Source organism: Manis pentadactyla, chromosome 3, assembly GCF_030020395.1.
Source record: "Manis pentadactyla isolate mManPen7 chromosome 3, mManPen7.hap1, whole genome shotgun sequence".
Taxonomy (NCBI): domain Eukaryota; kingdom Metazoa; phylum Chordata; class Mammalia; order Pholidota; family Manidae; genus Manis; species Manis pentadactyla.
The window spans coordinates 101,065,712-101,093,277 of NC_080021.1; the positions used below are offsets into that span (position 1 = coordinate 101,065,712).

Sequence of the window (27,566 nt, forward strand, 5' to 3'; positions counted from 1 at the left end):
TGTAGTATCTCTAGGCACCACGACCCCAATCCTCAGGCCTCTGTGTGATTCTCCTTTAATGACACTCAAGTGAGCCCCACCCTCCCTTTGGCGCGGACACTCCTGAAGTCAGCCATGGGCTCTCAGAAGGCTCTGGAGGTACAACGTGACCAACAGCCCTCCAGCCCTGCAGGATCCTACCTGCTCCTGGCTTTCCCACCCTCGGCTGCTTTCGGCAGTTTTCTCAGATTCCCATTTGGCTCAAAACCTTGGTCTCAAACCAGAGCCAGCTGCTGGCGAGCCTGCCCAGCTGCTCCTCAGCTGCTGCTGTCCCCCCACCTTCCCCACAGCCACGTTCTCGGCAAGGACAAAGGCCTGGTTCACCTGAGGACAGGAGACTCCCGCTGCTGCCGCTGATGATCTTCCCTTTGCTCCCCATGTTGGCCAGCTTGGAGGTCTTCAAGGTGCCTGTCTCTGTCAGGTCAATTGCAATTTCACTCAGACTTCGTGCAGCATGAATTTTAGACTAGAATGAGAAAGACAACCGGGTCACAAAGAGGCGTTCACCTCAAGGGAGAAGAGCAATCGCTTGCCTGCTTGTGGTCCTGAAATTCAGCAAACTGACTAATTTCCCACTGCCTGGCATTTTCACAAGTGTGTCCCCCTTGGTGCCATCCCTAACCACCGAAGCGCTCTGCAGGAGCAGAGGTGGCGCGAGAGCTGACAGGGGTGAGGGTTTTCTAAGCTCTTTCTCCTTCAGGCTGTTCTGTTCAGCGATTAATAGCAGGGGCTTTGGAGTCAGTCTGAGCCAGCTGGAGTCCTGAGGAAGTTCCTCCATCTCACTGAACCTCATTATTCCCAAGTAGGAAACAGGGAAACCATCACCTACCACTTGAGGTTGTGTTAGGGTCACAGGAAGTAAAGCATGTGAAGGGCTCCCCTTCCTCTCCCTGGTACACGGTTTTGTGCTTCATGGAGGAGGAAACAAATAATTCTCAGCTTTGTGAATGACTTAAGTGATATGTGAGACAAACTGGTGACGTTCCCATAAATTCGGAGGTGATCTGAACCTCTTAAATTGTTATCCATGTGGCCACAAGACATTTAGAGTGTTGAGAAGTGACAGCCCTAGGCCTGCAAGCATGGTGGGCACGTGTCTGCAAACGCCTCTGGAACAACTGCTCACTTGGATACACAGGTCCCACCAATTGGCGCCTGGCCCGGTGCTTTGCTTCCAGCTGGGCACCTCAATGAACGTACTGAGTCTCTAGACTATGATCGCTCCTCTACTCCATTTTTCTATATATTAACTGGCCCAATTTGACTAATAGTAACAGCAGGTTAGAATGATTAGAAAAGGACTGTGTATTCACAGTTATAGGCTTAAAAGTAATTGTTTATTCATAAAGCTACCTGCTTTCATTACTGCCCTTGGTAAGTGAAAAATGGTTTGCGTTTCCTCCACATTTGCCTTTTTTTCTTCTTCAGGAAATCCATTTTTGTGATAGTGCTTAAGGGAAAAGACTTTACCTATACCACAGACTTCATGAAAATCACTACAAATGCCAATATGACCCATACATTTGATCTTTCCGTGGCCACTGGCTACAGCGCACACATGGATGAGCTGGGTGAGGTTCACGAGGGAGGTTTTCAGTCACTCCATGTGTGTTCACTCCAGCTGGCGTGAGCCCAGTCTGTGCCCCCAGAGAGAAGCCGTGGAGGGGGGTGAGCTGTCACCCCGTTCTCCTCCACTTGCAGTCTGTGCCTGGTGCCAGCCTGGGTGCCCTCTGCTGTCCAGCAAAAGCTGTCTGAACCCCTAACTTTGCCCTTCCTCTGGCCTCCATGCTGATCCTGTGTGATGAGTGACTGACTCGGGCCGCTGAGCACTTCCCTCGTGGTGAGAAGATGGGAGCCTGAGGGTCAGAGGAATTCGGAGGCTCTGTTTGTTCTGTTCACCGGGTGGGCCGTCCTTCTCCTCGCCCCCTGCCCCATTGGTCCTTCCTTGATGGTGTCTCCTTTCTGGCCTCGACTGTGGTCCCTGTGTTCAGAACCAGGTCCCCTTCTTTGGGCCAGGGCTCTCCCGCTCACAGAAGAACCCCACTGCCAGACCCCCACAGGGTTCCAGCCGGTAGCAGGAAGCTTCTCTCAGGTCACTGCCATTCTCTCTCATTGATGGCACCCAGCCGGCTGTGTTTTATCCTCTGAGCAAGCAGAGGAGGCACAATCCATTCCTTCCTCCCTGTCAGCACTACACTTTTAGCGAGGCCCACACTTCAGTAGAAAGGAGCCCACGCTGGCAGTTATGTAATAACTCATGAAGACACAGACCCATTCAGATGGTGGAGAAGGGCCCAGGCTCTGAAGTCAGAAAGATCTGGACTGGAATCTTGACTCTTCCAATTAATCACCATGTGACCTTGATCTTCAACTTGATACTCAGGTCCCTTTTGTAAAATGGAGCTCTTAAACCACATCATGGGGTTGTGATAAAGACTAAACTAGATTACATATATAAAGGCCATGGAATTGGAGTAGGAATAGGATATAAGTCAGAGGCTGGCAGTAATTTGCTAAATGAGGTTAGATTGGTGACTCAAACTGGTATTTTGGGGATCTCATTAATCACATGGAAGAACTGTTCCCCAACCCACCTCCATTCCTGCCACACATCCTCAGAGGCAGAAAACAAAATATGGAAAAGGGGCCAAAAAATATCCCTCTAAAGGGAGACTAGAGATGCTTGGAGGCTTTAGGAGATTGCCAGCTTCTCTCCAGAATGGAAGTACCATGGGTGCGTGGACCCCCTGGGCAGAGAGGGCGAGGAGGAAATGAACTGATGGGGAGGCTCTCCTCACAAAGTCAAATGTTTAGGCCAGGCCCAAAGAGCCTCCAACCCTGAACGTTTTCCTATGAGGATCTTGCTGCATCGAGTTTTATCACTGATATTCCGTGAGCAAGGCTTAATTGTCCCCTACCATGCTTTCTTTCTGTTTTTCATCTAGATGGAATGAGGAATAGCAGACTGGTCAAGAAAAAAAAAAAGATTAAGAAGGAAAGATGTTTGGACTGGAGGCCAATTTGAGAAGTCCCCACTCTGAGTTCAGAGGCAAAGTGTCTAATGTTTACTCTAAACAATTTCAGCTTTCAAGTGTTTTCCTCCCAAGTCTGTAAGACATTCCTTGGCCCCAGGCTGCAGAGATTGCTGGGATCCAGCTGACAACATTTCTGATCTTTGGGGTCAGCATGTATAAGTTACCAATTATAACTGGTGCCTGCACAACCTCTCATTCTGAATGAGCCACAGGAAACCAGCCAATCCGGCCTCTTTCAGCTGTGTCTTTGGTGATCGAAAGAGAGAGTGTGTGTGTGTGTGTGTGCGTGAGAGAGAGAGAGAGACTGGTTCTTAAATGGTTTGCCCAATGACCCTGAAAGAATAACTGAGTGCCAGGGGGAAAACATGAGACTTCTTGGCTGCCCACCGTTGCTGACTAGAGGCTAGACTGCACTTGTTTCTGGGCTGATAAGCATCACTTGGGAAGCCTGGGTTTTGCTGAGGCACTTCAGGGAAGGAATGGTTGGCATGGGCCAATACAGGAGAGTGTGATGCAATGGCCAGTATGCCAGCCAACACTGGTGGTTCAGAAATATTTGGAAGCTCTTCACCCAGGCCCATTTAGCCGTCACTCACTCAGAGGCCATTCTGCCCACTGGAGATGGATCACATCACCATTGTATAAAGAACAACATTCCAGAAAGGAAAGGTGTTGTCACATAATTCTGATGGGGAATTTTATGTGATTTAATTCAGGGAATATTTAGAGAATTTATACTTTATACAAGTGTTGGCCATGGAACAGTATGTTGAATTAATAATGATAAGAAAAGATAGCACATGCCTCCTAAAGCAATTTCACAAACACTGTGTTATTGGACCAAATAACAATTTTGGTCAGGAATTTCCTTTCATGTTCTCTAATTGGGGGGAGCAAAGCAGGGGTAGTGGAAGACTGGCCCAGGGTCATAGAACTGGACAATGGAGTCCTTGGACTTCTGAATGCGGGTACTTACTCCTCATTGGTCACTGCAGGTTGAGAGATTGGTTCTCAGGAGAAATGTAAGGCTTCTGGAGCTTCTGTGAGCATTTAGAGCTTACTGGGGGAAAGTTCTGCTCCAGGGAGTGTGTGCACTTACCTTCAGGCCTCCAGGGGTTACTGAGAAAGGCAGCAGAAATGTCCCTATTGTTGTACATATTTGGTTTGGCCTCTTAAAAAACACTCCTTGTTAATAATTGATGTTTGATAATTATTTTTGAGGTTTACGTGTTGCATCAGTGCACTGACCAGTAAGGCTGGTGAATAAAGCTTCTCCAACGGCAGAATAAGACCATTTTTGAGACTGCGGATGAAGAGTCCTAAAAACAGACTTCCCAAGGTACCTAGGAAGCTATGCAAACAACCAGTTTTGGGGGTGGGGAGCTCAAACAGCTGATGCACTATCTTTAGGGTGAAACACACTTCTGCTTTCCCCTGTCAAAACTGTGCTATCAGCGTGTGGGGGGTCTGCCTACAAGAGGAACTGGCAGTGGGGTTTGGCAGGGTTGCCAAGTGCTCCCCCCTCCCTCTCCCCACCCACTGCAAAACAACACAGAGGATGGACTCAATGTTTTAAGCTTTGACTTCCAGCTCTTGCCACTGGAGGGCAAAATGCTGACTCTCACCCACTGCCTCAGTCTAAAGCATGAATCAAAACACTTTGGTCCCCATTTCTTTTGATGTAATTGGGCTTTAAATTCTGGTGCCAGTACCCAGCATCACCGGGACAGCTGTGGCATACTTTTACTATTCCTAACAACAACAATACTCCATCCTGAGCCCATTCACTCCCCAAAATGACCACAAAAGAGATCAGGAGGAAGACTTTAGGAGAGGAGAAAATATGTTACAAAGGAGAAAGTGACAGCTACATGGTAGAGGCTTGATGAAAAAACTGAGTTATGAGTTGAGGGATTATTTCTTTTCTTCCTGTTCTATTTTCTTACCATCTTTCTCTTACTCCCCCCCAACCCTTGCACCCCCCATCCATTCCTCTCCCCAGGCCAGGGAAGGAGCGACTCCATCCAGAAGGAAGATAAGGCAAAAGAGGAAGCCAGAAGGACCCCAGATGACACTGATCCAGTGCATCTCAGGCCCGGTAAGCCCAGGGTCCCACCGCCTCCTGCCTCCTAAGAATTCACACAACAGGACAAAACCTCCCAGGAGGAGGGGCATCTACCAGGCCAGGGGCCATGGTGGGTGTCCCTCTATAGCTCTGTGTTCCTCTGCCCAGCCCCAACTCCCAAGCCAGCAGGACCCTGAAGAAGGTGCAGGGCCCATCTCCATATCCCCTCCACCTGAGGGTGATGCATGGGAGTGGCTCCTGGAGGGAGACGAGGGGAACACAGCAGACGGGGCTGGAGGAGGAGGGGGCTGAGTGCTGATAGTGGCTGTGTGTGAACCAAGGGGACATTGTTCTCCCACCCAGAAGAAAACGCACCTGTGTATCTGGTCTCCCCTGGGGGATGATGGTTTACCAAGTTCCGAGCCTCCAGGTCTACTTTAGGGAAACATTTTTTTTTCCCTCATGTTTCCAGTTTTTCATTTTTTTAAAAATGGAGTTGGCAGTTGGAAGAGCCTGGAGGGGCTTCGCAGCAATGACCCTAAACAGTTAGGTGGCATCTGCTCATTGAGGGGTTACTTTTTTTTTTTTTCTCAAAAAGAAAACAATATGCCACTGTTTAAACACCAAAAAGGGCTTGACTGCATGTTCCTAGGAGAGGTTCACGAGGTTCAAAAGCACGGTCAGGATTCCTCAAAAGGGCCCTACCTGGCTGGGGAAAACAGTCTGAGTGGCTTCAACTGTGGCTGGGCAGGAGCCCGTTCACCAAGATGCGTGGAACGTGCCCTCTTGAAGAACTTATCTCATTCCTCCCTCCTACAGCCCAGAAGGCGGGTCTGTACATCTCAGGGCAAGGGACACAGTGCCGCCCCCGCCCCTCCCATTCCCAATCCCTGAACTATGAGACCCACACAAGAGCCTTGGCCTGTCTTTCAGTGAGCTTGGTGAAAGGTCTGGTCACAGCAGAGTCCCTCCCAGCCCCAGGAAAGGACCTTACCTTACTCTGCTTTCTGTCCAGATAGAACTGGTGTTGACTAATGGCCATAGCCCAAATGGACTTGATTAATGCTGGACACGCGTACCACGTATGCACTGCAATGCCACTGTGTCCAAACGTCCTCCTTGTCACTGAGGCCCTGAGAAAGCAAGAATCAGAAGGTTCAACCCCATGTTTATGATGAGGGACACCACTGACCTTTCACTAGCTTTTAACGAAAACTTTTGGGGTCCTAAAAGCCGGGGCACAAAGGTGACAGATGAACTCTGTGTCACACACACACAGACATACACACAGACACTCTTACAGAAAATGGCTAGCAGAGGCCATATTTTTATTTTTTAAATAAAAATTAGGTATATTTAAGGTGCACAACATGCTCATTTGATAATCACATATGTAATGAAATTATTATAGTTAAGCTAATGATCATATCTCCTCATACCATTACCATTTTTTTGTGATAAGAACATCTGAAATCTATTCTGAGCCAATTTCCAGCATACAGTACAATTTTATTAACTATGGTTCTCATGCCTATACTGTAGATGTCTAGACTTACTCCTCCTTTGTAACTGCAGCTCAGGACCTTTGACCAAATCTCCCCATTTCCCCCACATCTCCACTCCTGGTAACCACTGTTCTACTCCTCTGCTTCTGTGTGTTGACTTTTTTATATTTCACATATAAGTGAGGTCATGCAGTTTTCTTTCCAGCTTCTGTTACTGAGCATAGTGTCCTAGGTTCATTCATGTTGTTGCAAATGGCAGGATCTCCTTTTTTATGGCTGAGTGACATTCCATTGACTACATATGTCCCAATTTCTTTATCCATTCATCTGCTGAATGGATAAACTTAAGTTTCACATCTTGGCTATTGTGAATAATGGTCATGTTTTGATTTATTGGCTCCTTAGGTTTCAGAATTTGGCCAAGCCTCTACTTTGTCTGGGATAAGATGGGTCACTGTGGGTCACTGGGCAGTCCTTTCTGATCTTTAGCTCCTGGTGTTGGGCCAAGACAAACTTCAGAGACAGGAAAAGCCCTTGACAATGTCCTTTATTAAACAGGCAATGCTGCCTATGGTGGAGGATGAGCAAATTCTCTTCTAATCACCACAAAAGGAGAAAATGCCAGCTCATGAAAGAGCAAACAGTGGAGAAATGGAGGAGCTGGGATAGGATGGGGGGAGTCTCATGGGTTTGTGGATTTAAAAAGACAGTGTGAGCTAACCTCCTACTTTTGCCTCCATAGCAATAGCTGCTCCTGGGTGTAAATACAATTCTTTTCTCCCAGGGAAGCACAGTTGTAGAGGAAAAAGTAGCTGGAAATGTATTTTAGTGACAGTAGTCAGAGTGGTACCAGGCAGGGTGCTTTGCGTTTTCAGGTCAGTGGAGGGAGGGCGTTAGGTGCTCACCAGGTCTGGGTGGTTATGCAGGCGCACTGCATCAGACACCAGGTTTGCTCCCCCTCCACAGCTTTCTCTGTAGGTTCTTCCCACCCCACTGACTTTCGTGTTTTGCTTAAACCTTAGAAACTTGAGTATTTGTCAAGGTTAGAGAACCACAGAAAAAGTAGTAGGTATCAAGTTAGGATGCAAGTATGAGAACAAATCCCATGGCATCTTCTGTGATCCAACCCATCGACCCCAGAGGCATCCACGCCCCGAGTCCCTTGTCCCCTCCATGTCCCCCTGATGACATCTTCATGACATGACTTCTTGCCGCACTTGCCATCCCATTACTTCCATTCTGACTCCCTTCCTAGTTTGGGGGAGGGGGTGACCCCTGAACCATTCCAATGGAAGATCTATTAGCTCCAGCTTCCCTATTCCAAATAAACGGGGCAACAGCTCAGGCCAGCACATCTAGTCTAAGGAGTGCCATGAGGCCAGGAGAAGCACGCTTCCTGCAGCAATGAGGAGGCAAGCTGGGCCAGGGCTTTGGCTCTGCCACTGCACAAAGCAGCTCACCTGAAGCGATTCCCTTTGCTGGCCTCTGTGTGTATTTGCAAAAGGTGGCTTTAAAGCTGTAGTCATCTTGGGTTTCCACCTCTGACATCAGCAAAGGCCCTCCCTGGCCTCCCCCTGCCTCCCTGCCTCCTTGCCTCTAGGCTGAGGACCATTTTCCTGGGGGGACATGATCATGCTCTGTGCCCAGCCTGCCTTGGGCTCCTCCATTTCCCTCTTTTGCCTCCCAACCGACATCTTCATGTCCCTGAGGACCCACCTCGATCTTTAAAGCCTGGTCAGCCTTGAGGTTCAGCTCAGATCTCTCCCTCTCAGGAAGTCTCTCCTGACCGGCCTGGCCCTGGGGGCCTTCATCATTTATGGCCAGTGCCCCTTGGCACCCGGTACCCACTGCCTTGTGTAGACTGCAGTGGTGAGGCACATAAGTTTTGGAGCTAGATTCCTTGGGTTCCAATCCTGCCTTGACCATTTACTAGCTTTTTGCAACCCAGGGGAGGTTACTCTGTTCCCTCTGTGTCCCCCATGTAGACCAGGAGGGCTAGTAGTGCCATTTCTGAGGGTTACAATGAGGACCCAATGAGGCAATGTGCTGGGGGCCTAGAACAATGCCTGCTTGTGGTAAACACTCAATAAATACCCAGTTTCTTCTTCTGCCTGCTCCCGGACTGGCTAGAAGTTCTTTAAGGGCAAAGGACCCTATCTCAGTCTTCTTTCTGTGCCCCAGGACACCTAAAAAAAAATAAAATGTCCTAAAAGCCCATGTAATAGTAATTTATAAGATTTGGAGTCTTTCCTGTATCCCTGGGCCTTGGGATAGAGAAGGGAATTCAGTATTACATCATGGGTAGGGGACAGAGCCAGAGAGAATGACCCCCCTATACACCGCCCCTCCCCCACACACTCAGGGGTGTGTCTGCCTGAGGGAGCAGAATTCCCAACAAAGCCCAGGCATGGACAGCCATCTAGTACTTAAGTGCAGCCCACAGATTAGCCCGTCTCTAGCTCCTCCTGTCAAGCATCCCTTTCTGCATGTGACCCACTGAGGCAACATCCATTCTCTTTTCACAGCAGGTTTCCCTCCTCGTCCCATTCTCAGGACTCTGCCCTGACACGCTGACCGGCAGAGGTGACACCGTATTCCTTCTTGGCTGGAATATCATCTTCAGCCTTTCTCTCCCCGATGTGGCCTGCAGTAATGGGTTCCTGCTCTGCAGAGCCTGGGCCTCCGGACATGAGGCCCTTCGCAGGACCCCAGGAAATGCCAGGCAAGTCCTTAAGCTGCTGGTGCTACTCCTTCACCTGATGGTGGAGACCCGGCACCTCCCAAACAGTCTCCACTTGCTGGTCGAGTCGGTACTGGGTGTGGGGCAGGCTCTTCCCTTCTGGGAGTGGCTGTTCCATGCAGATTACACAGCAGGACCAGTGGCCCGTCAGCCCTGCAGGATTATCACTGGCTGCAGGAATGGGGACCACTGCCCCAGCCTCAGCCCTGACGAGGGCCATGTCTTGTCCTCACGGGGCAGAGGGGCATGGTGCCTTGTTCTGGGCGCTTGGAGGCCATGTGGGATGAAAGCTCATGCCTGTGTTCCCAGGCCAGGGCTGGGGTATCAGGGCATCTATCACACCCTCTCCAGTCTCATCTTGTCCCTGTTCCCCTAGGGCTACTTTATTGTAAATCCCTTTGGGGACCCACTGAAAGTAATTTATCCTCAAGTGTCAGGCTTGTCTGTAGGGAATCCTGCTGCTCCTGGGCTGCCTACCACTCTGGACTGCCAGCAGACACACAGGAGAGCTGGGGGCATGTGCTGTCCCAAGAACCTTCCATGCGGGGCCCGCTGCATTCCCAGCCGGGACCTATTGTTCGGCATCTAACTCGGAGAGCACTGATTCTCACACTAGTGCTCCCTGGGATACATGTGAGGTGGAGACAAAGAAATCCACTTCTTTCACATCCACCCACTGTGCTAACACCCTAAAACTACGGCTCATGGATCTAACAGCTGAGCACAACTGCTTCAGGGGGATTCCTGTTGGGGCTCATGGTCCTCTACTCAGAACATTCTCGGCAGCTCTGACAGGCCATCCACCAGGCTCTTCTCTGGCAGCAGCTTCCTAAATGGACTCAGACTGCTGTCTAGTTTAATTTGGTTGTTTGTTACAAAGTGTTACAAATCTCCCCTAAAATGCCCCAGCATATAAAGACCACTCCACACACACGAGCAAGTAACACGTGTAGCCAGATGAGGTGATTGTGGAATTGCTGATTGCTCTCCCTCTCTCCCTCCCCACCACACACACACACCGAATCCACTGCATTTACCAACATATTTAGTACCAAACAAACCTCCCCTGTCTGATTTAAACCTTACTCTCCATGATCAAGCATCCCCTCCTATTCCCCCCAAAATGAACATGAACAGCCACCCAAAAATAGTCATAAATAACGTGCCGGGCGGGCCAAGAACTCCCAGAAGAAAAGGACTTTTCCAGCTTACCTGCGTGGGTCATGAACTTCCACAGAAAACTTCTTTTCTCTGAAATACAGGTTTTCCAACTGTCTCCATTGGAATATCTGGGCAGAAAACAATGCAGTGAAGTTCAGGAGTGGCTGGTTCCCAGCAGCAATCCTCTCCTCGCTGCTGAACTTCTACAGCTGGCAGCTCCCTTATCAAAGCAGAGACCGTGCAGTTGTTTGCGCCACCGCCTCCGCCTCTCTGCCTTTTGCTACACACACACACACACACACACACACACACACACACACACACACACACGCGCACGCACGCACGCACGCACGCACACGCGCACTCTCCAGTACACACACACACAAGTTGCTCCCCTCTGCTCTGCCTTTGTTGGATTCTCCAAGACAGTTCGCAGCTCGGCAGACTTTTCCCTCCAAGGAGAGGGGGCGGGTGGGGGAACTGAGGGCGGGCTGGGGAGGGGCAGGCGCGGGGCCCTCAGAGGGTGGCAGTAGCCATCTGCGGGAGGGCTGAATGGAGCTGCCTCCCTCCAGTGCTGAAATGGGAAGGCGGTCAGATTCCCAGCCTCCCATCGGGACTCTGCTTCCTGCCCACGAATGTGTAAGAGCCTGCCTCGCCCTGGTGCTTCGCTGGGGAGCTTTCCTGCGAAGGGCAGGGGCTGCTGCGACTTTGTTTCTGTGTAGGCAACTCAAGATAACAACCTGAACCTGTCAAGCTCATATTTCCTGCTGCGGGCACAAAGAAAATCAAGAGTCCTGCTTCCATCAGGGAGAGAGAGAGGTAGAAGTGAGGCAGTTCTGAAAAGTGGGACGTAAGAGGGGCCTCCTCTGCCCCAGTGGGCATTTCTCCCTAACTAAAAGCTGACTGCGATGTTTGGGAGTGATTAGGGCTCCAGTGAGGCTCTGGAGTTCCTTTCATTCAATGAAAGTTACTTAACCTTCTGGGAAACATCAGAAGAGGTTGAAGTGATGCACACGGTATCTACATATATATGTACTTATACACTTTTTGCATTTATATTTATATTTGATGCATACCGCAGCCCCTTCTGTATACTTAGAATTTGAGTTGATTTTGCCCACAGAAGGGTAATGCAGGATCCTGTTCTTACTCCTCCTGGAGTGGCTGACTTCTCCCTGGGGCCTCCCTTTCTTTGCCCTCAGAACTAGGCACATGCTTTTCAGGGTCTCATCCTAGGCCCAGAGTTCTCTCCTCTGGGGCTCCTGCCCTCTGACTTGCTCATGCTTTCTGTGACAGCAGTTTCCCTGTGCCCCATCAGCTGTGCCCTCCCAGGCCCAGACACTGCATCAGGGCTTGGCCAGAGGACACCACCTGTGTGTTGCCAGAGCAGCAGCATCCTTGTCTCTTCACAATCTGCTCTGTGGAATTTTATGCTGACTTTGTTTGCATAGCAGGGAGGAGGACGTCTCTTCCCTATTAAAAAGTTCCCCCTTTGCCCACCACCCAGTCACTTCACTCTGAAGCCCAAGGGAAACTGCTTCTCTTTCTTTTTTAGGGTCAGTTCCATGTGAATGGGGAGGCATTTCGAGGACAGCAAGTGGCTCAAAGCCCTACACTGGCTCAGATAGTTTTGGGTCTGGTCACAGATGAAACACGGAATTGAGTCTGTCACTCAAGTCAGAGGTGTGAGTCTCATATTCCCATCTGCTGCTCTGCTACATTGAATCCCTCCACTGAAGACCCAGAGCTCCTCTCTGGCCCTCCCACTCTGCCGTTGTTATGTATTTAGAGATATTCCACCTGAACTTAACCAAAGACAGAAAAGCACCAGAACTAAAAGATCCCTAGATGGACCTCAGAACCTGGAGGTGACGCAAGGAGCAGAGTGACCAAGCACACACAATCTGGAGTTCGGCTGCACCTGTTTGAATCCAGGCTCCCCTACACCTGTGTTTTCTGAACTCAGGAGTGGCAGCATTTCCTTTAGCCTCAGTTTTCCCATCTGTAAACTGGCCATAATGCCCCACTAAGGTGGAAGCAACAGATCCTGAGCAGCTATCAGCACGAACTGAATACTCAATGAACTTAAGTCTCATTGTGATTCCTAATTGTTCTTCCTTGTCCCAAATCCTGGCAAAGAAAAAGAGTAACTCCAGAACAACCAAAATTATTATTTTCTTACATTTCCTAACTCAAGCCCTGATACTAGGGTTTAAGAAAATTTGATGATTTGTGTGTAGGAAATCTTTAAGGAAGTGTACAGAATTATTCCCTGATCCCTGTTTCTTCCCTTTCCTCCAAAGAAAGGGGGGATGGTAGCTGGCTATTTCCTGAGGGGACCCATCCCTTTGTGGCTCCTGCTGTGGCCAGGACAGCCCAACGGGTGTGTGACTTGAGGGCCCTGAGCTCAGAAGGGCATAGTTTCATGTTCTGCTCTCTCCACCTTGAAATTCTCAAGAAGTTTTGATCAGGAAGTCCTGCATCTCTAGTTTGCCCTGGACCCTGTATATTACATCACAGGCCCTGGTCTTGGGTCGTGGCTGGCACTCACTTGGGTAAGGTGGCCACTCCGTGTCTGTCAGGCAGATCTCCAGGGCCTTTCTCCTCTTGCTAAGCAGGAAAGAAGGTAACCCTGGGGTGGGTGTGCCTGTAGACCCCTCCCCTGGCCCTCCTTTTGAAGCTGCCTCCCCGCCTAGTGAAGAACCCAGAGTAAAATGTCCAGGGGGGTTGCTTCCCTGGCCAAGTCCTCCCTGCCCACTCCTTGCAAAACAGAATGTGACCCAAGCTTCCGCTGAAACGCTCCTGAAGTTGCTGGTGTGCAAAGCCTCATGGCTGCCCAGGGACCCAAACAAAACCTTCCATGGCTCCTCAGTCCTCCGCTGCCCAGACTCCTGCTCTGGCACTGCAGCCTGGCTGTGGGGCTTCCCGCAGCTCCCTGGGATGATGTACCATCATAGGTATTTTCCAACCGGGCAGAGCAGCAGCTTTCCCTCAAGTCTCCTCCCTGGGGTAAACAGGGTGCTGCTTTGGGAGCAGCCCCTGATCATCTATGCCGCTTCAGGAGAACTCGGTGCAGCCGTCATACCCTGGCACCCGTGAACGGCGTCACCGTGCTGCGCAACTCCATGCGAAGGCTCATGGGACATACTCATGGCTGTGGTGACTGGGCTAGTTCTCTTAGGATTCTGCAGAACTCCCACGGCCAAGTATGCCCAAAGGAGCTAATGGAAGGCTAAAATACATGGGTCAATCAATAATCAACAGATTTATTAACGACTATTAAATCAAGGCCTTACTAATGCACTTCTGAGCACCTTTAAAAAGCTCTGCAAATGTCTCTTTGATGTTTCAGCACCCTCCAAGAAGACTGAGTGGGAAATTTTCTTCTCGGGGACAACAAGGCCCAGAGAAAGGAGGGAGAACTGCCTCAGGCCACACAGTCGGTCAGTGAAGGAACCAGAAACAGGAGTCAAGGGCACCCAGCCCATACTCTAAGTGCCTTTCCACATGAGTCTACCAATTAGTGGGAACAGCTCTTACTCACTAATGGCTGGTTAACTTTATGAGTAGAAAGAGTTTTACAAATGAGCAACAATGTGACTGTAAGTAGGAAGTACAGAACCAAATCTCTTCAGTCCTGTTCCATGGCTTTTCTTGCCTTTTAAGTGTAAATGATAACAAGTACTACTTTTTCTTTCCAGAGACCTGATTTCTCTGGTTTTCTACCCAGTGATGCCTTAGCAGTCAGGAATTTTCACCAAGGACTAACAAACAACAAGAATCATGATTGAGTACAGACTTAGTAATTCGGGCTTGCCCTGAAAACATTTAGAGAATCTGTCCAGAAGTAGTTGCGCTGAGACAGTGTCTGTCACCTCCTTTGGGACCATGGCTGGTACTAGGTGCGGATTCACAGTTTCTGACCTAGATTTGTGACTCCTCTCCTTCCCCGTTCTGGGCCTCAAAATCATAATGTATAAACCAGGAGATGGGAAACGTGCATCTGCAGAGGGCAAACAAGCAGTCAATAAATACCACCCGTGAGCCCTGAATGCCACTGGCTGCAAGACATACACTAATGAGCAGGACCCAGTTGCTGGGTCCTATGAGCCTGTCTGCTGGACTCCACACCCTGTGTGCCACTCAGTCGGGGCAGACAGGCCTAGTGCCCCGCCCTGATCTGAGTGGGTGGGGGCACAGCAGGGACAGGGAGCGGCCCCGACTACTTGAGACTCCCTCTCCAGGAGTGTTACTGAGAGCCGGGCCAGCTCATGGCATGGTCGGTGAGCTCCCGGAATGATGCGGAAATAAAGGCTTGAGAGGAAGCTTGCTCTGGTGGCTCTGATTCTTGACCAGGACTTCAGGGAGCCTTGTATCCTCCTGTCCTGAGGCTGAGTCACCAAGCCTCTTGATGACCTCTGAGTAACTTCCTGCTTCTTTTAGAGGGGCCTTTGTACAGAATCCCAGCAGTCGTCTGCTTGAGTACCTCCTGCTGCAGACAAAGTCAGCCCAGCAGAGTGAGGTTAAGGGACTGGCAGGGGTTAAATAAGTAACTGACAAAGGGACCCACTTTTGAGACTTCAGTTCTGGACTCTTTCTAAAACACCAGGAAGATCCTATGATGACTGAGAACAGTTGTTTCAAACAATCACTTCAGAGGCTCTTGGCAGTCTACTATAAATGTTGCTGCATGCTTTCCAAACACCAGCGAGAAGTTCTCATAGAAGAATTAGACTCATGGCCAGGAATGATCTCCCAGCTCGGAATGAAACATACAAACTAAATAAACTCACTTATTTCATTTCTGCTTGCTTTCTAGAAGCATAGCTGTCACTCACAAATCTCTAGGTGTATTGATACCTCCAGCAAATAAAGAAATGAGTTGCCACACATCTTGAGGGCTACTGGACAAAAGGAGTCACTGACACCGAACTGAAGGAGTTTAATAAAATGGGAGCACACCACAGACAACGCCAAGCCTGTGTACGCAGAGAATTCTATCAGGTGTGCTTCGATGAGGTTCTGCCATTATAGGAGACCAATTGTAGGAAATAGAGTCAGTTCTGTTTTAAGTGGGCTGACACCACATGTATCAGTTGCATAGGCATTCAATATAGATCTCTTTAACCTGAAAAAACAGAGAGGCAAAGTCCTGGGATTTAGGCAATATCTACCTCCTATTCCCTTTCCAACCTTTCAAGTGGTGGGTGTCTACTTTATACCAATCAATGCTAATAGCAAGGAGGAAGGGCTCAATGCCTAATGCATGTTTACATTTGTAAGGAGCTTATAATCTGGTTGGGAAGATGAGACATACACCAAGTAGACTATATTCATGATGTAGTAATTAACTTCATGATGGTGTTTACAATCACCCTCAGTTTCTGCGTCAGGCTTTTAAAAAGCTATAGAGGCACCACACCACATCATTACAGTATGTTTCATGCTGCTGTCTCAGATAATCAAATTCATGGTTACTGCTCATTTACCATCATTTGGGTTCATCATTTTTAGGGGCGAGAACTGTGGCTTGGAAGTCCAGAGGCCTTACTGGATTTGTATCTACATCCCACCTCCTTTTCTACACCTCATCTCCTTCTGTGTGTGTGTGTGTGTGTGTGTGTGTGTGTGTGTGTGTGTGTGTGTGTGTGTGTGTGTGTGTGTGTGTGCGCGCGCGCGCGAGTGTGTGCAGCAGGCATTCCTACATCCTATGAATGGGCTGGAGGTCAGCCTTGCAAATACAAGGAATGTTATACTACCCCTCTATGGAATTTAAAATTAAAGTAACTTATTTTAAACATATCCAACTTACAGGAGACAACATAGAATAGTACTGATTAAAAGCATGATTTTCAAAGCCATACTGTCTCCCACCTCCTGGCTGTGTACCCTGACAGTGTAATTTGTGTCTTAGGCTTCTCATCTTTGAAATCCTACTACTAATAACAATGTCTTTTCATGGGGTTGCTGTAGTAATGAATACGTATGACGTGCTTAAAATGATGCCCATGACATAGTTAGCACTCAATAAATACTAGCTATATATTTTCTCCCCTTCATCATTTATAAGGCAGTATTATTCTACATGTAAAAAATAAAGTTCTGAATATGCTTTGTACATGTATCAGCTCAAAGTACAGGTTACATAATATTTTTAAAAAGAATGCTAATATGGTGCAATGAGTGCTTAAAAAATGTTTTCTGTTAACTCAATTTTTCACATTGCAAGCTGAATCCTAACCCTGGTTCTTGTTCATTCCATGAGTTCTCTTCTCTTTGGGCTTGTTTCTAATTCTTATCCAGCCAATTCCTGGGTCCGCTGCTATTTTGACCAGAGTCAGTTATAATCATTTTCCTGCTATGTCTTCTAATCTTAAAACATTCACCCAGAGAAGAAAATATCCTACTGTAGTATGGCTCAATATTATACAGAATGGGCTATACTGGGTACCCAATCAGGCCCTCCAAAACAGACTATGATTAGCTCACACAGTGAGTATATGTTCTTCGTTACCTGCTGAGAGGGCCCCCTGCCCCCTGGCATCTGTTTCCTTCTGAGAGGGTCACATACCCAGCAAAGTAAACAATGGCTAATTTTTCTTTGCAGCCAGACCTAATGGAATCAAGATGTTCCCCCGATCAGTTGCCTACTCCTCATTGTCAGACTGCATGGCTCTAAATTGAGTTGGTTAATTCAGTGACAGATGCCCAGAGCATCAAGTCTTGACCCTTTAATGGATGGTCTCTTTTTAACCCATCAAAAACCTTTTAGCTTCCTTTAGCTTAAGAATCATTACTAGGGGAAGAAAGAAAGAGAGAGAGAGAGAGAGGGAGAGAGAGAGTGTGCCAACAACTACTTAACAGGCCTATAGAGAAAGAGGTCATTTTATTTTTCTCTATTGGACTCAATTTCCTTTTATTTTTTCCCTAGAGGGCCTCTCTCTATTGTTTTGTGTACTTCGCTTTTCTTGCAGAAAGACCTTACCTTACAGCTTTGGCAAATGTACAGCTTTAAAGAGAAGCTGAAAGTGGTTTTCCTTTCTTATCCTCGGCCTCCTGATGGAATTCATTCTCTCCTCAGAGTGTGCCTCTGGGGAGTGTATGAGGGTTGGTGTTTGAATGGAGAAGCAGGCCAGTGATTCACAGCATCTGGGTTTAGCTTTGGTTTTTCCAGCAATGAGTACTGTAGCCCAAACTCTCTGTGCTCCAGGATTTCCTTTAAAAAACTTCAAGGCTAATCATACCTGCTGTGATTTATCAGTGGGATGCTTCCAAGAAGGAATTAGTCTGAGTATTTGGTACATGGGGGGAAGCTATGACGGGCCATTTCACCTCCCATGGTAAAGACTTAGCTCTTTTTGGATTGCTGTAATCATTCTTTTGACTACTTTGGAGAAAACTTGTACTTTTCTACTTTTTTGTGGGGGGAGCAGCAGTTCAGCAGTTCTCTTATGCCTGGTGGCTGCGTCCAAAGTGGTGTCATAGTAAGAACCCATTTCCCCGGTGGAGGTCCTCTGACTCCATGCAAGACGAGAGGATGAAGAATGGGTTGGACCAGTGCTATATGGAAATAAAGGTATCTGCTCACAACTAAAGTCCTGTGTAACCAAGCTGCAAAGGAACAGATGAAGTGACAATAATCTACCCTCATGACCCCTGTGTGTTAGTAAGAACATTAGCAAGCCTGCAAGGGCTCTTTGGGAATAATTTAAGATCATCTTGTGTGCGCTTCAAAATACTTAGTGCTGTAAGAGTTGGCTCTTCCTGCTGGGGAAGGTCTGAGGTCTTGCAGCCCCTCGGTTTCTGCTGCAGGAGGAGGAGGCAAAGCGCCGGCTGGAGAGTCGCTTGGAGTGCGAAGGCTGAGCGGCAATGGCCCAGGGGCTGCAGCCGAGAGCACTGTGGTTTTGCTGGCTGCTCTGCGAAGGGGACTGCAACCGAGGCAGGGGGCCCGGGGGCTGCCCTGCTACAGCCCTGACTTTCTGCTGGAGGGTCCAACCCCTCAGCTGGGCTGGAGATGTGGAGGGCCCGGGGCTGAGTCCCACTCTGCAGCTGCGTCCTGGCTGACTCTGGAGATTTCTCCCTTTGGATCCTCTTGCTGGAGCAATTGTTTCTGCTCCATAATTTTTCTTTCCCAGAAATAAGACAGATGAGGGGATGCTTCCTAGATGTGACAACTTTCACTCTGAAATTTCTGTCTTGTCAGGAGACTGGTCTTATTTAAAAACTCTGCTTCCTCCTTTTTTTCCCCTATAGGAATTCTGAAGTGGGAAGATCAATTTGGGGAACTGCGAATTTGGTGGAATTGTTGAGAAGAGAGGAGGAAATCTATACCTCTGCTCAGCAGCCTGCCCTAAAATACTTTCTTTTCACCAGCACTGTCCCCAACTCCCAAACTTCCCAGCCCCGATGTGGGTGAGTTCTCCCAGATACTCATATAAGCCCTCCTGCCAAAGGACCTTCTGTCATTCTGGGTTGCGATTATCTTTACTCAAATGTTTTCTCTACCAGGCTCCGTGAAGGTATTTTCCTGGCACGTAGTACAATGCCTGGGGCATACTGGGCACTCAGATATTGTTGAGTGAATGGATGAAGAGCTTTATGAGGCAGGTATCATGGCAACTAAAGTTCAGAGGGGTTAAGTCACACAGATAATAAACGGTGGGAACTAGTATTTAAACCTGTGTCTGTCTGCTCAAAACTCAGGCAACTTACATGATCTGAGCAACCACCAGTGGTTGAACCTAGACAGCTAGTAAGAACACATCTCTAAACTGCAAGGGATATGGCGACAGAGACGTGGCAGTTAGGGCCAGCCCAAGAGCCACAACCCAGGAACCACAGCCCTTCCTCCTTCTGGTAGCTCTGCCTGAACTCAACTCTCCTCCAAAGTGAATGGGGGATGTTTCTAGCTTCCACAAGCTTGTGGGCTCAAGCCAGAATCCTAGTCCTGACCTGGAGGGACTTCTCACAACTCATTCTGCCCAGGAACTGCCTTAGTTGGCTTGAGACTCTTTGTTAGGCAGGACCTGGGGCAGGCTGGATCCTCCTGGCAGAACCTCTACTTCAGCCCATCAGAGCTTGGAGGGGATTCTCACGACACTGTTCTGGCTGTGGTAGGAGATGGTTAAACAGGTTCACACTTCCAGGAAAGTCAGTTCAGCCCGGGTTTCCCCCTTTGAATCATGCTCATTAAAAAAAAAAAAAAAAAAAAAAAAAATTCACAGAGCTCCCTAAGTTTCACATGGCTCAGCAGAAACAAGCTGTTAAGGTCTCCCAAGACAAAGAGGTTATTGGTGTCAATAAGCAGGGTTTCCCAGCCTAACATTTCCTGCCTCTAAAGAAAAGGCATCCAGATTGATCTGTATCGTTAGACGGTATGCAGTACTACAGCAATTCACTCTTGATGTCTAATTACTACTAGCAGTTTAGGTGCTTTTGGTCCAAGAGACAAAAAAATAAAATCAACGGAGTCCAGATGGAAGTCACTTTTTATGTTTTTTCATTTTCCCATCAACAAATCTAAGCTGTAAAAAGCTCTGGTACCTTCCTCTTCCCTTCCTCTCACTTATAAATGTCTCACTCTTATGTGGAACTCCCACACCTGTGTGTACAGGAGCTATCCTATTTATCCTTAGGTCCTTGAGGCCATAGCGCACATCCACAGGGAGACGTTCTCAACATGGGTGGTGGGGCACAACGAACTATTAGATGTTCTGCTCTGCTTTTATCCATCTAACCACTACTACTAAGTGTCTACCATGTGTCAGGCAGGGTGTTAGGCAGTAGGCATACAGCAGTTAAAAAAAAAAAACCCAGCAATTCTCTGTACATGTTTGTGAGAGAAGATGTAGGCAAATAAATAAAATTACAAAGCAAGGAAGTCAGGGGATAGTAGGTTCCCAGGACAACCAGAAAGGAGGACTGGACAAGGGTTGTCACTGTTAATAAGGTGGTCAGGGAAGGTTTCACTGAAGCCACAGTTGAGTCAGTATCAGAAGGAAGCAGGGGGCAAAGCCATACACCCACGTGAGGGAATATGGCAAGTGCACAGACCCAGGGCACTGAGTGTGTGTTTGCTATGCTAATGCTGAAGGAAACAGCCAAGGAAGGACTATTACTCAGCCGTAAAAAGGAGCACAGCACTGATCAATGCTGCAGCATGATGAACTCTGAAAATGCAGTATCCTATGTGAAGGAGCCAGGCACAAAGGCCACAGATTCTGTGATGCCATTTGTAAGAAATGTCAGGAATACACAAGTCTGTAGAGACAGAAAGGTAAGTTCATGAATGCCTAGAGCTTGGGGAGAAGAGGGGAACGACCAGGAGCTCCCTTGAGGGTTTTCCACCATCTTGCCTAGTAAATCCTAGTCTACATTCATTATGAATCACAAGATACTCTTTGATTAAAATGCAATAAAACTAATTACTTAAGAGGAGCTGGTAGTCTAGGATAAAAGCCCCCTAATCCCCAGACACCGCTTCTCACAAGAAAGGCCCTCCCACCCCCCGCCTTGCTGGGTGGCTCTCCTACCAGGGGCCTCCTCTGGGCTCTGCTGTGGTGTTCTCTGCAGGTGACAACTGGCCTCCTCCAGCCTGGCCACCCTGGGCTGTTCTCTGCACTGCTGTGTGACCCTGCAGTCTTTCAGAGTCAGCTGGCAAGAAACCTGGCCAGTGCCCAGTTTATATGGTTCATCAAAGCCAACAGCTGTGAGCACAAAATCAACGATGTATGTAAAGATGCACACGCGTGCAGACACGCAGAGCAGATTCGCTCAGCTGCGCCTCCTAGTGCTCATTACAGGTTGGGCTGGGTTTTGGCTTTGTCAGACAGGAGGCCTGGAGACACTGGCATCCAGAACGCCTCTGGCTCTTTGCCCTCTGGAAAGAAGGCGGGAATAGGAACACTCACAGTGAGGCAGAGCCTGTTTGGGGGCATGAGGGTAGAATTTCAGTTTTGCATGATGAAAAACTTCTGGACTTTGGTAGCTCAACAGTGTCAATATATCTAATACCAGTGGATACTTAAATGTGGTTTTGATGGTATATTTTATGTGTTTTATCACAATTAAAAATTAAAAAAAAAAAGAAAAACCATATGGTTTGGGTAACTCTAAGGTCCTCACCCTCACTGGGTATAAGTTGTTTGGGAAGGAAGAAACGGAGGGAGATTTGAGAGAGAGATGTTGGGAGCTCCCCCTACCCAGCGGGGAAGGTGGAAGATCCTCCCGCAAATTTAGTAAGAGAGGGGCTCACAAGGACCCCTTGGAGAGCTTGAGGGGGGTCTCTGAGGTTTAAGAACACCTAAAACTGTTGCCTGGCTTCTACTCAAGAATGTGATGGAGGAGAAGTGGGCTGGCTAGCTACTGTCAGGTGAGCCGGAGAAGCGGACCCCAGCTGGGCACAGCTGACTTTCAGTTAAATTTGAAGCTCTGGTTGTTATAAAGGACTGGACACTGATCTCTTAAAGAGAATTAATTTTGCTACTTAAAGTGACCATGTGACTGTAATACTTGGGAGTGATGGAAGACAGCCACAGGACCCATGCTTTTGTCCAGGGAAGAAGACATTTGAAAGGACAGTGTGAGATAAAAGAAATGTGCCTTTTGAGTCCCAGGGGGCCAGTGCTCCCTTTAGATGAGCAAAGTCTTTGGTTTTAAGTCACAGAAACCCAATTGGTTCCTAAATTACTACTGGCTCATGCTTCCTTTTGGAGCAGGAGGGGTACTGGATGTTTGTGGATAAAATGAGAGTTCCTGTGGCCAGGATTCTCACCTGGCCCTGGTTGACTAGCTCCACTGCACACCTGTGGGCAATACATGGCTGTTGACTCTATAAAAAGAGCTCCACCCAGTGCTCTGGACACAACACGGTGGCATAGCTGCAAGGCTGCAGGAGAGCAGAGCAGAGGCTGGAGTGGTGGCAGTGCCAAGGATAGAGGCCCAGAGGATGGTTGTGCGGGACAACTGTGCAGAGAGGCCCAGAGGACATCTGTGTGGAGAGAGGGGCCCAGAGGACGGCTGTGTGGACAGAGGGGCCCAGAGGCAGATACCAGCTTGCTGCATGCAGACTCGCTCTGAATAAACGGGATTTTAGTGACTGACCTGTCACCTGGAAATAAAGTTGGGTATAACCCTTTCACCCTAAGAATGTTTTGCTGTCAATTTCTTTAGTCACATTGAATCCATGGCGAACTTGCCCAGGGCTGAACCCCATTGGCAAGACAGTGTTCTTCTGTAGGGGTCTGGGGTCCAGCAATAGTGTTGGATTGTGATTTGCTTTTTCAAGTTGCATCCAAGGTCGGTGGGGCTTCCTGAGCAGTGGGGATCTGCTTTGGAGTTAGTCAGACGTCATCAGTCTCAAGGGGGTGCTGGCCTGTCTGTCAGGGAGTTTTTTAGCATGTTAAAAATATCTAGTGTTGTGCCTGACCCTTGCTCTCCATACAGTCAATGTGGTTGTTTATACAGCCTCCCCAGTGCTGTCACACGTGCCTGCTGTGTCAGGACAAGAAGTCCGAGACCAGTGGGAAGCAGCTGCGCCCTGGGAGACCTCACACCCACCAGAGGCACGGACACACCAGCGAGGGGAGGCACCTGCTCCTGGTCAGCCCATCAGATGTAGCCTGGGCTTTGGCTAAACCAGACAGCAGAGACAGAAAACAAAAGGGGTTTACCTACTTAGAACCTGGCATTTTCTCCCTGCACCGCTTTCTTCCAGGGAAGCACAGCTTCCCATTCCACCTTCGTGAATCACTCCTTTCAGGCCCTACAGTGAGCTTGCCCCATGCCCCTCCATTCCTCTCACCTGCGTCCAGTTTCACATTCTCTCAACGTTAAGATTCCTGATCATCTATGTCAATACACTGCATTGTTGATGTGGAAGCAAGGGTCCAGCGAAGTGACTCGTCCTGCAGAACTAGAGCGAGGACTGAGTGCCTGGACTGCCGGGCCAGGTATCTTGCCCCTGTTAATACCAGCAGGAGGTGGGGGCAGGAATGTGGCCCCCAAAGGGTTATGCCAGGCCTGGAGATTCACTGCTGCAACTGGGACCACAGGGACTGTGGGGGTGGGAATCGTCAGAGCACAATGCACCCTCCCCCAAGAGGTACCTCCAAGCATGTCAACCCAGGAGAGATCTGGACTCGCCTCGCCTAAAGGGATAATTGCATTGCCCTCTTCCTGTTCCTCTGCAGGGAAATCACTCTCACATTATGGTTTCTCTCTGAAGATTATCCACCTGGAGGATGAAATGCTTTTATTTTCTGCTCATAGATATCATCACCAAAAGTGACAGTCTGATACCAGTATGAGTATTATGGGGACAATTTCAACAATAATACAAGATATGAGATGGAGGTCCAGCTTACTCAGGGCTGGGCTCCAGAATAGCCCCCAGAGGAACCATGTGGGAACGGAGGAATCCTGAGTTCCCAGATCCAATGACCAAGAGAAAAATGAACTCTCCTAACAAAGGGATGTTGTTTGCTCTTCGTAGCAATCTTGCCTCTTGTGTTCAGTATAAGAGAGACTGGAATGATATTTGCTGTCAAGGGCACCAGCACTTTTATCTTGGACAACAGGAAATGCTTTGAAATATAAACATATTCAAGGTGGAGAAAATTAGATTATTTCTCATGTTTTACAGTCTCTGTTTAACAGACATAAAAAGAGAGGCGCAGAGAGGTTAGGTATGTTATCACAGTTTTTCGAGTATACTGGTAGCAAGTGAGTCAACAGCACCAAAATTCCTCTTTGGTTGAGATTTTAAGATTTGCTTGGGGCTTCTGAATAGATATGAAGGCTGTTGGCTTACAGAACATCATTTTTTAAGGTGTAACTGTTCTAGGAAGGAATTTGATTTTAACTTAGACTGAAATGTCTTCACAACAAAACAAAAAATAGATGGTATAGAAAGTTCCTTGTTCCCTGTCAGCAGAGCAGCAGTCCTGAAAGTTTACAGCCCGTATCCGAATCACCTTGAGGGCTCATGAAAACACAGGTTGCCGAGTTCCATGCTCTGAGTTTCTGAGTCTGTAAGTCTCAGGTGGGGACTTGCGGTTCGCAGGTCTAACAGGGCCCCAGGTGACGTCGTCTGCTGCTGGTCCAGGGGCTGCACCCTAAGAACTGCTAGGCGCTGTTCACCAGCCTCTCCCTCCAAAACTGAAAGGGTATGCTCTCTCCAGGAATTGCCCTCATCTGCAGAGAGCCATTTGCCCAAGGTCACGCCCCTTCCGTACAGGTTACCCGCATCTAATGAAGAAGGCTGGTGTGGGGGATGAGGCTCCGCCCCCAGTTGCAGCCTGGTTTTGCTGGCTCGGCCCAGTTTCAGCGCTCTGCTCAAGGCGTGCCAGGAAGCTCAGCTTCCTTGCCTCTCCCCAGAGCACTTCCCGATACACTTTCTGCATGTGAACCCACCTCAGACTTGGCTTCCCAGGGAGCCGATGTGCAACACGCTCCAAAGTACAGCCACTTAGCTGTCACCTCTGTGCACAGACCGCTGCTGACCACCCCGCCCATTCTTCCTTACTCTGTTTTGCCTTTGTACAATTGAATACTCTGACATAGACACTACAGATTTCCTTGTTATTGTTTGACCATCTTCCCCACTAGACCTTAAGCTCTGAGAAGGCAGGGACCCCTCTCTTTGTTTACTGTGACATCTGCAGGGCCTAAAGCAGGGGCTGGCACACAATAGGTGCATGGTATTTCTCATATGGGGACCATTTCCCTGAAGAGGACTTCCTGTCCAGCACCTCTACTAAAGCTCCATAGCTCTAGCTCAGTGCTTTCAGGTGACTGCAGTTCCGTACAGGAGAGACTGGAGTCTCTCTTCCAAAGACAGAAATTGGCCAAGCCTAATGGTGTTTTGAGGAGAAGATGTTCAGTATTGGTGCTTCGAAAAGGCCAACTCCATTTCCTTGGAATACAAATGTTTTTTTCCTTTATTGGAGAGTTATTTTAAGATGGTAGACTCTGGTACCTCTGTGCTCCTTACCTCCCCATCTCATTATCCCTTGGCAGGCCTGTTCCTCGGCTTTGAGGCAGGTTCCCTTGGTGACCCATGGCCAGGGCCTGTCACCTACAGGCACTGAACCTTTCCAGCTCTGCTCAGCACTGAGTGAGATCTGGGAACTGATAGGGGGCAAGCGGAGGAAGCCCTTTGATCCAACACTGGGCAAGAGCAAAGGCTGCAAAATGCCAAGAATGCTAAATGCATTAAGTGGAGTTTTTCCTCCCTGGAGTGCATAACATGTGGTTTCCAAGGGGAACACAGATACTGGGTGTGAGGGAGGCACCTACCCAGGGCCAGCCAAGGCAGAGGGTTCAGCACTGAAAACGAGTTAAGTGCATCCAAACAGAAGCTAGAAAATAAGTCAGCAGTGAACTTACTGGAGAGCTTATCACACTGAATAATTTAAGCAGGCAAGCTCCGCTGGGAGTCAACTCACAGTCAATGGAATAGTTCCTGTAAATATGATTTTCTCTTGCTGTCTCATCATCTCATACAGTTCAAAAGTCTTTACTAATCTAGGGGAGGTGACAGTAATGCATCAATTCCCTGAGCTAATACCCCCACTTCCGAAATCCTCTTGGGAACCACAGGAAGCTACACTGGCTGCTCAGGGATGGGGGCAGATCATTTACTCTGGTTCCTTCTCCTGACGTCCCAGAGGGGACTCCACAGTGCTCCTAATAGTGCTTCTAAGTGTACATAAAAGCGCCCCTAATTGCATATCAGATAAATAAGTAAATGCTGTCTGCTGGATATGTAAGAAGGACTGGCATTGCCATTCTTCCCCAATGGAGAGATGTCATTGAATATGGGCTGGTGAGTGGGCTGTAGCTATAAATGATGATTTACAGATATTGAACATTCCTTTTAGGGAGGTTTTTGGAGTCATGAGTTTCATGCTATTTGTTTTAATGCTCAGAGTCTCAGACAGAGCCTGTAGATCTTTAACTCTCCGAGAGCCCCCATCAGAAGGCATTTTCTGTTGTAGTGTATAATGGCTCCTGACAATCAAATGGATGGTTTGTCCACAGGTCTGAGGAGTGGGACCTACAGTGGTAGGACAGATAAGACAGCCTACTGCGGCACTGGTGGGAGGAGCCCCCAGCGTGGGGGAGCCTAGTCTTCAATGCCCTTGGTCCTGGTATTCCAGGACAGGGCAGACTGTCCCAGAGACAGGAGCTTTTGGACTTTCTCAGGCTTTGATCTAAGGAATGCAAGGTCCTCCTCTGAAAGAGGGAGACCTTTGTGACAGATTTTGTCCAGCCTTCTATGTATCTCAGCCCCATGGGCCCCTGGTTCTGTGAGTTAGTGAACAATGCCTCTCCAATACATATCATTTAATTTCATTCAAATGTTCTCGGGGAAGAAAGAAGAAGGACTCTTGCTTGCATCTCTGTCCTTGCCTGAAACTGATGAGACAGCCCATCCTCAGCATATCACAAAGCTGGTCACTTGACACAGCAGTGACTGATTCGCTTCTGATGGTTTAGGTCTTTTCGCTTGGCTGTAATGCAAACTAAGAGGAAGCTTCAGGTTTACTGCAAGTGCCTAAATGTTAATCTGACAATGTTTCATTATTCCCTGAAGCCAACAGGACTGAAACTTGTGAAACAAAGGACCTCTTACTTTCGAGACACTCCACTTTTGCACACTGCATACACATGCTATGATGCAATTTCCTAACTATGAGAAAATTGGGCAAAATAATCTAGGTAGCGCAAGATCTTTTTTGACCATTGTGACCCTCTTTCCACTTCTCTCACCATTGCTAAACCAAGACAGTTAGACATGGAGACCCTACCATTTGCATACTAATACTATGTTCACAACTGTGCAGAAACACTATCAAACCATAGCCATGTGAAAGAAGTGAGGCGAGGCGAGCTGTGAGCTGAGAAAACCGACAGGAATGTTCCAAAGTGTTCTACAGTATTTTAGTAGGAACAAGAGTGTGGAAGTGGGGAGGCAAGCAAAGAATGAAGGAGAAAAATAGAAGGATTTATTGAGAGTT

The 27,566-nt window shown here is 48.3% G+C and overlaps 1 protein-coding gene across 12 annotated transcripts in view; it reads right to left on the reverse strand.

The window, feature by feature from the left end:
• The window catches only part of FRMD4A (FERM domain containing 4A), a 573,879-nt gene that overhangs the window by 45,318 nt on the left and 500,995 nt on the right, over positions 1 to 27,566 (reverse strand). For all 12 annotated transcript variants that reach the window (XM_036908068.2, XM_036908069.2, XM_036908066.2 and 9 more), the window contains 3 exons: positions 10,597 to 10,673; positions 6,134 to 6,272; positions 364 to 505 (listed from right to left, as the gene is read on the reverse strand). In XM_036908068.2, coding sequence (XP_036763963.2) covers positions 364 to 505; positions 6,134 to 6,272; positions 10,597 to 10,673 — 358 coding nt within the window. The remainder of the gene's footprint in view (positions 1 to 363; positions 506 to 6,133; positions 6,273 to 10,596; positions 10,674 to 27,566) is intronic.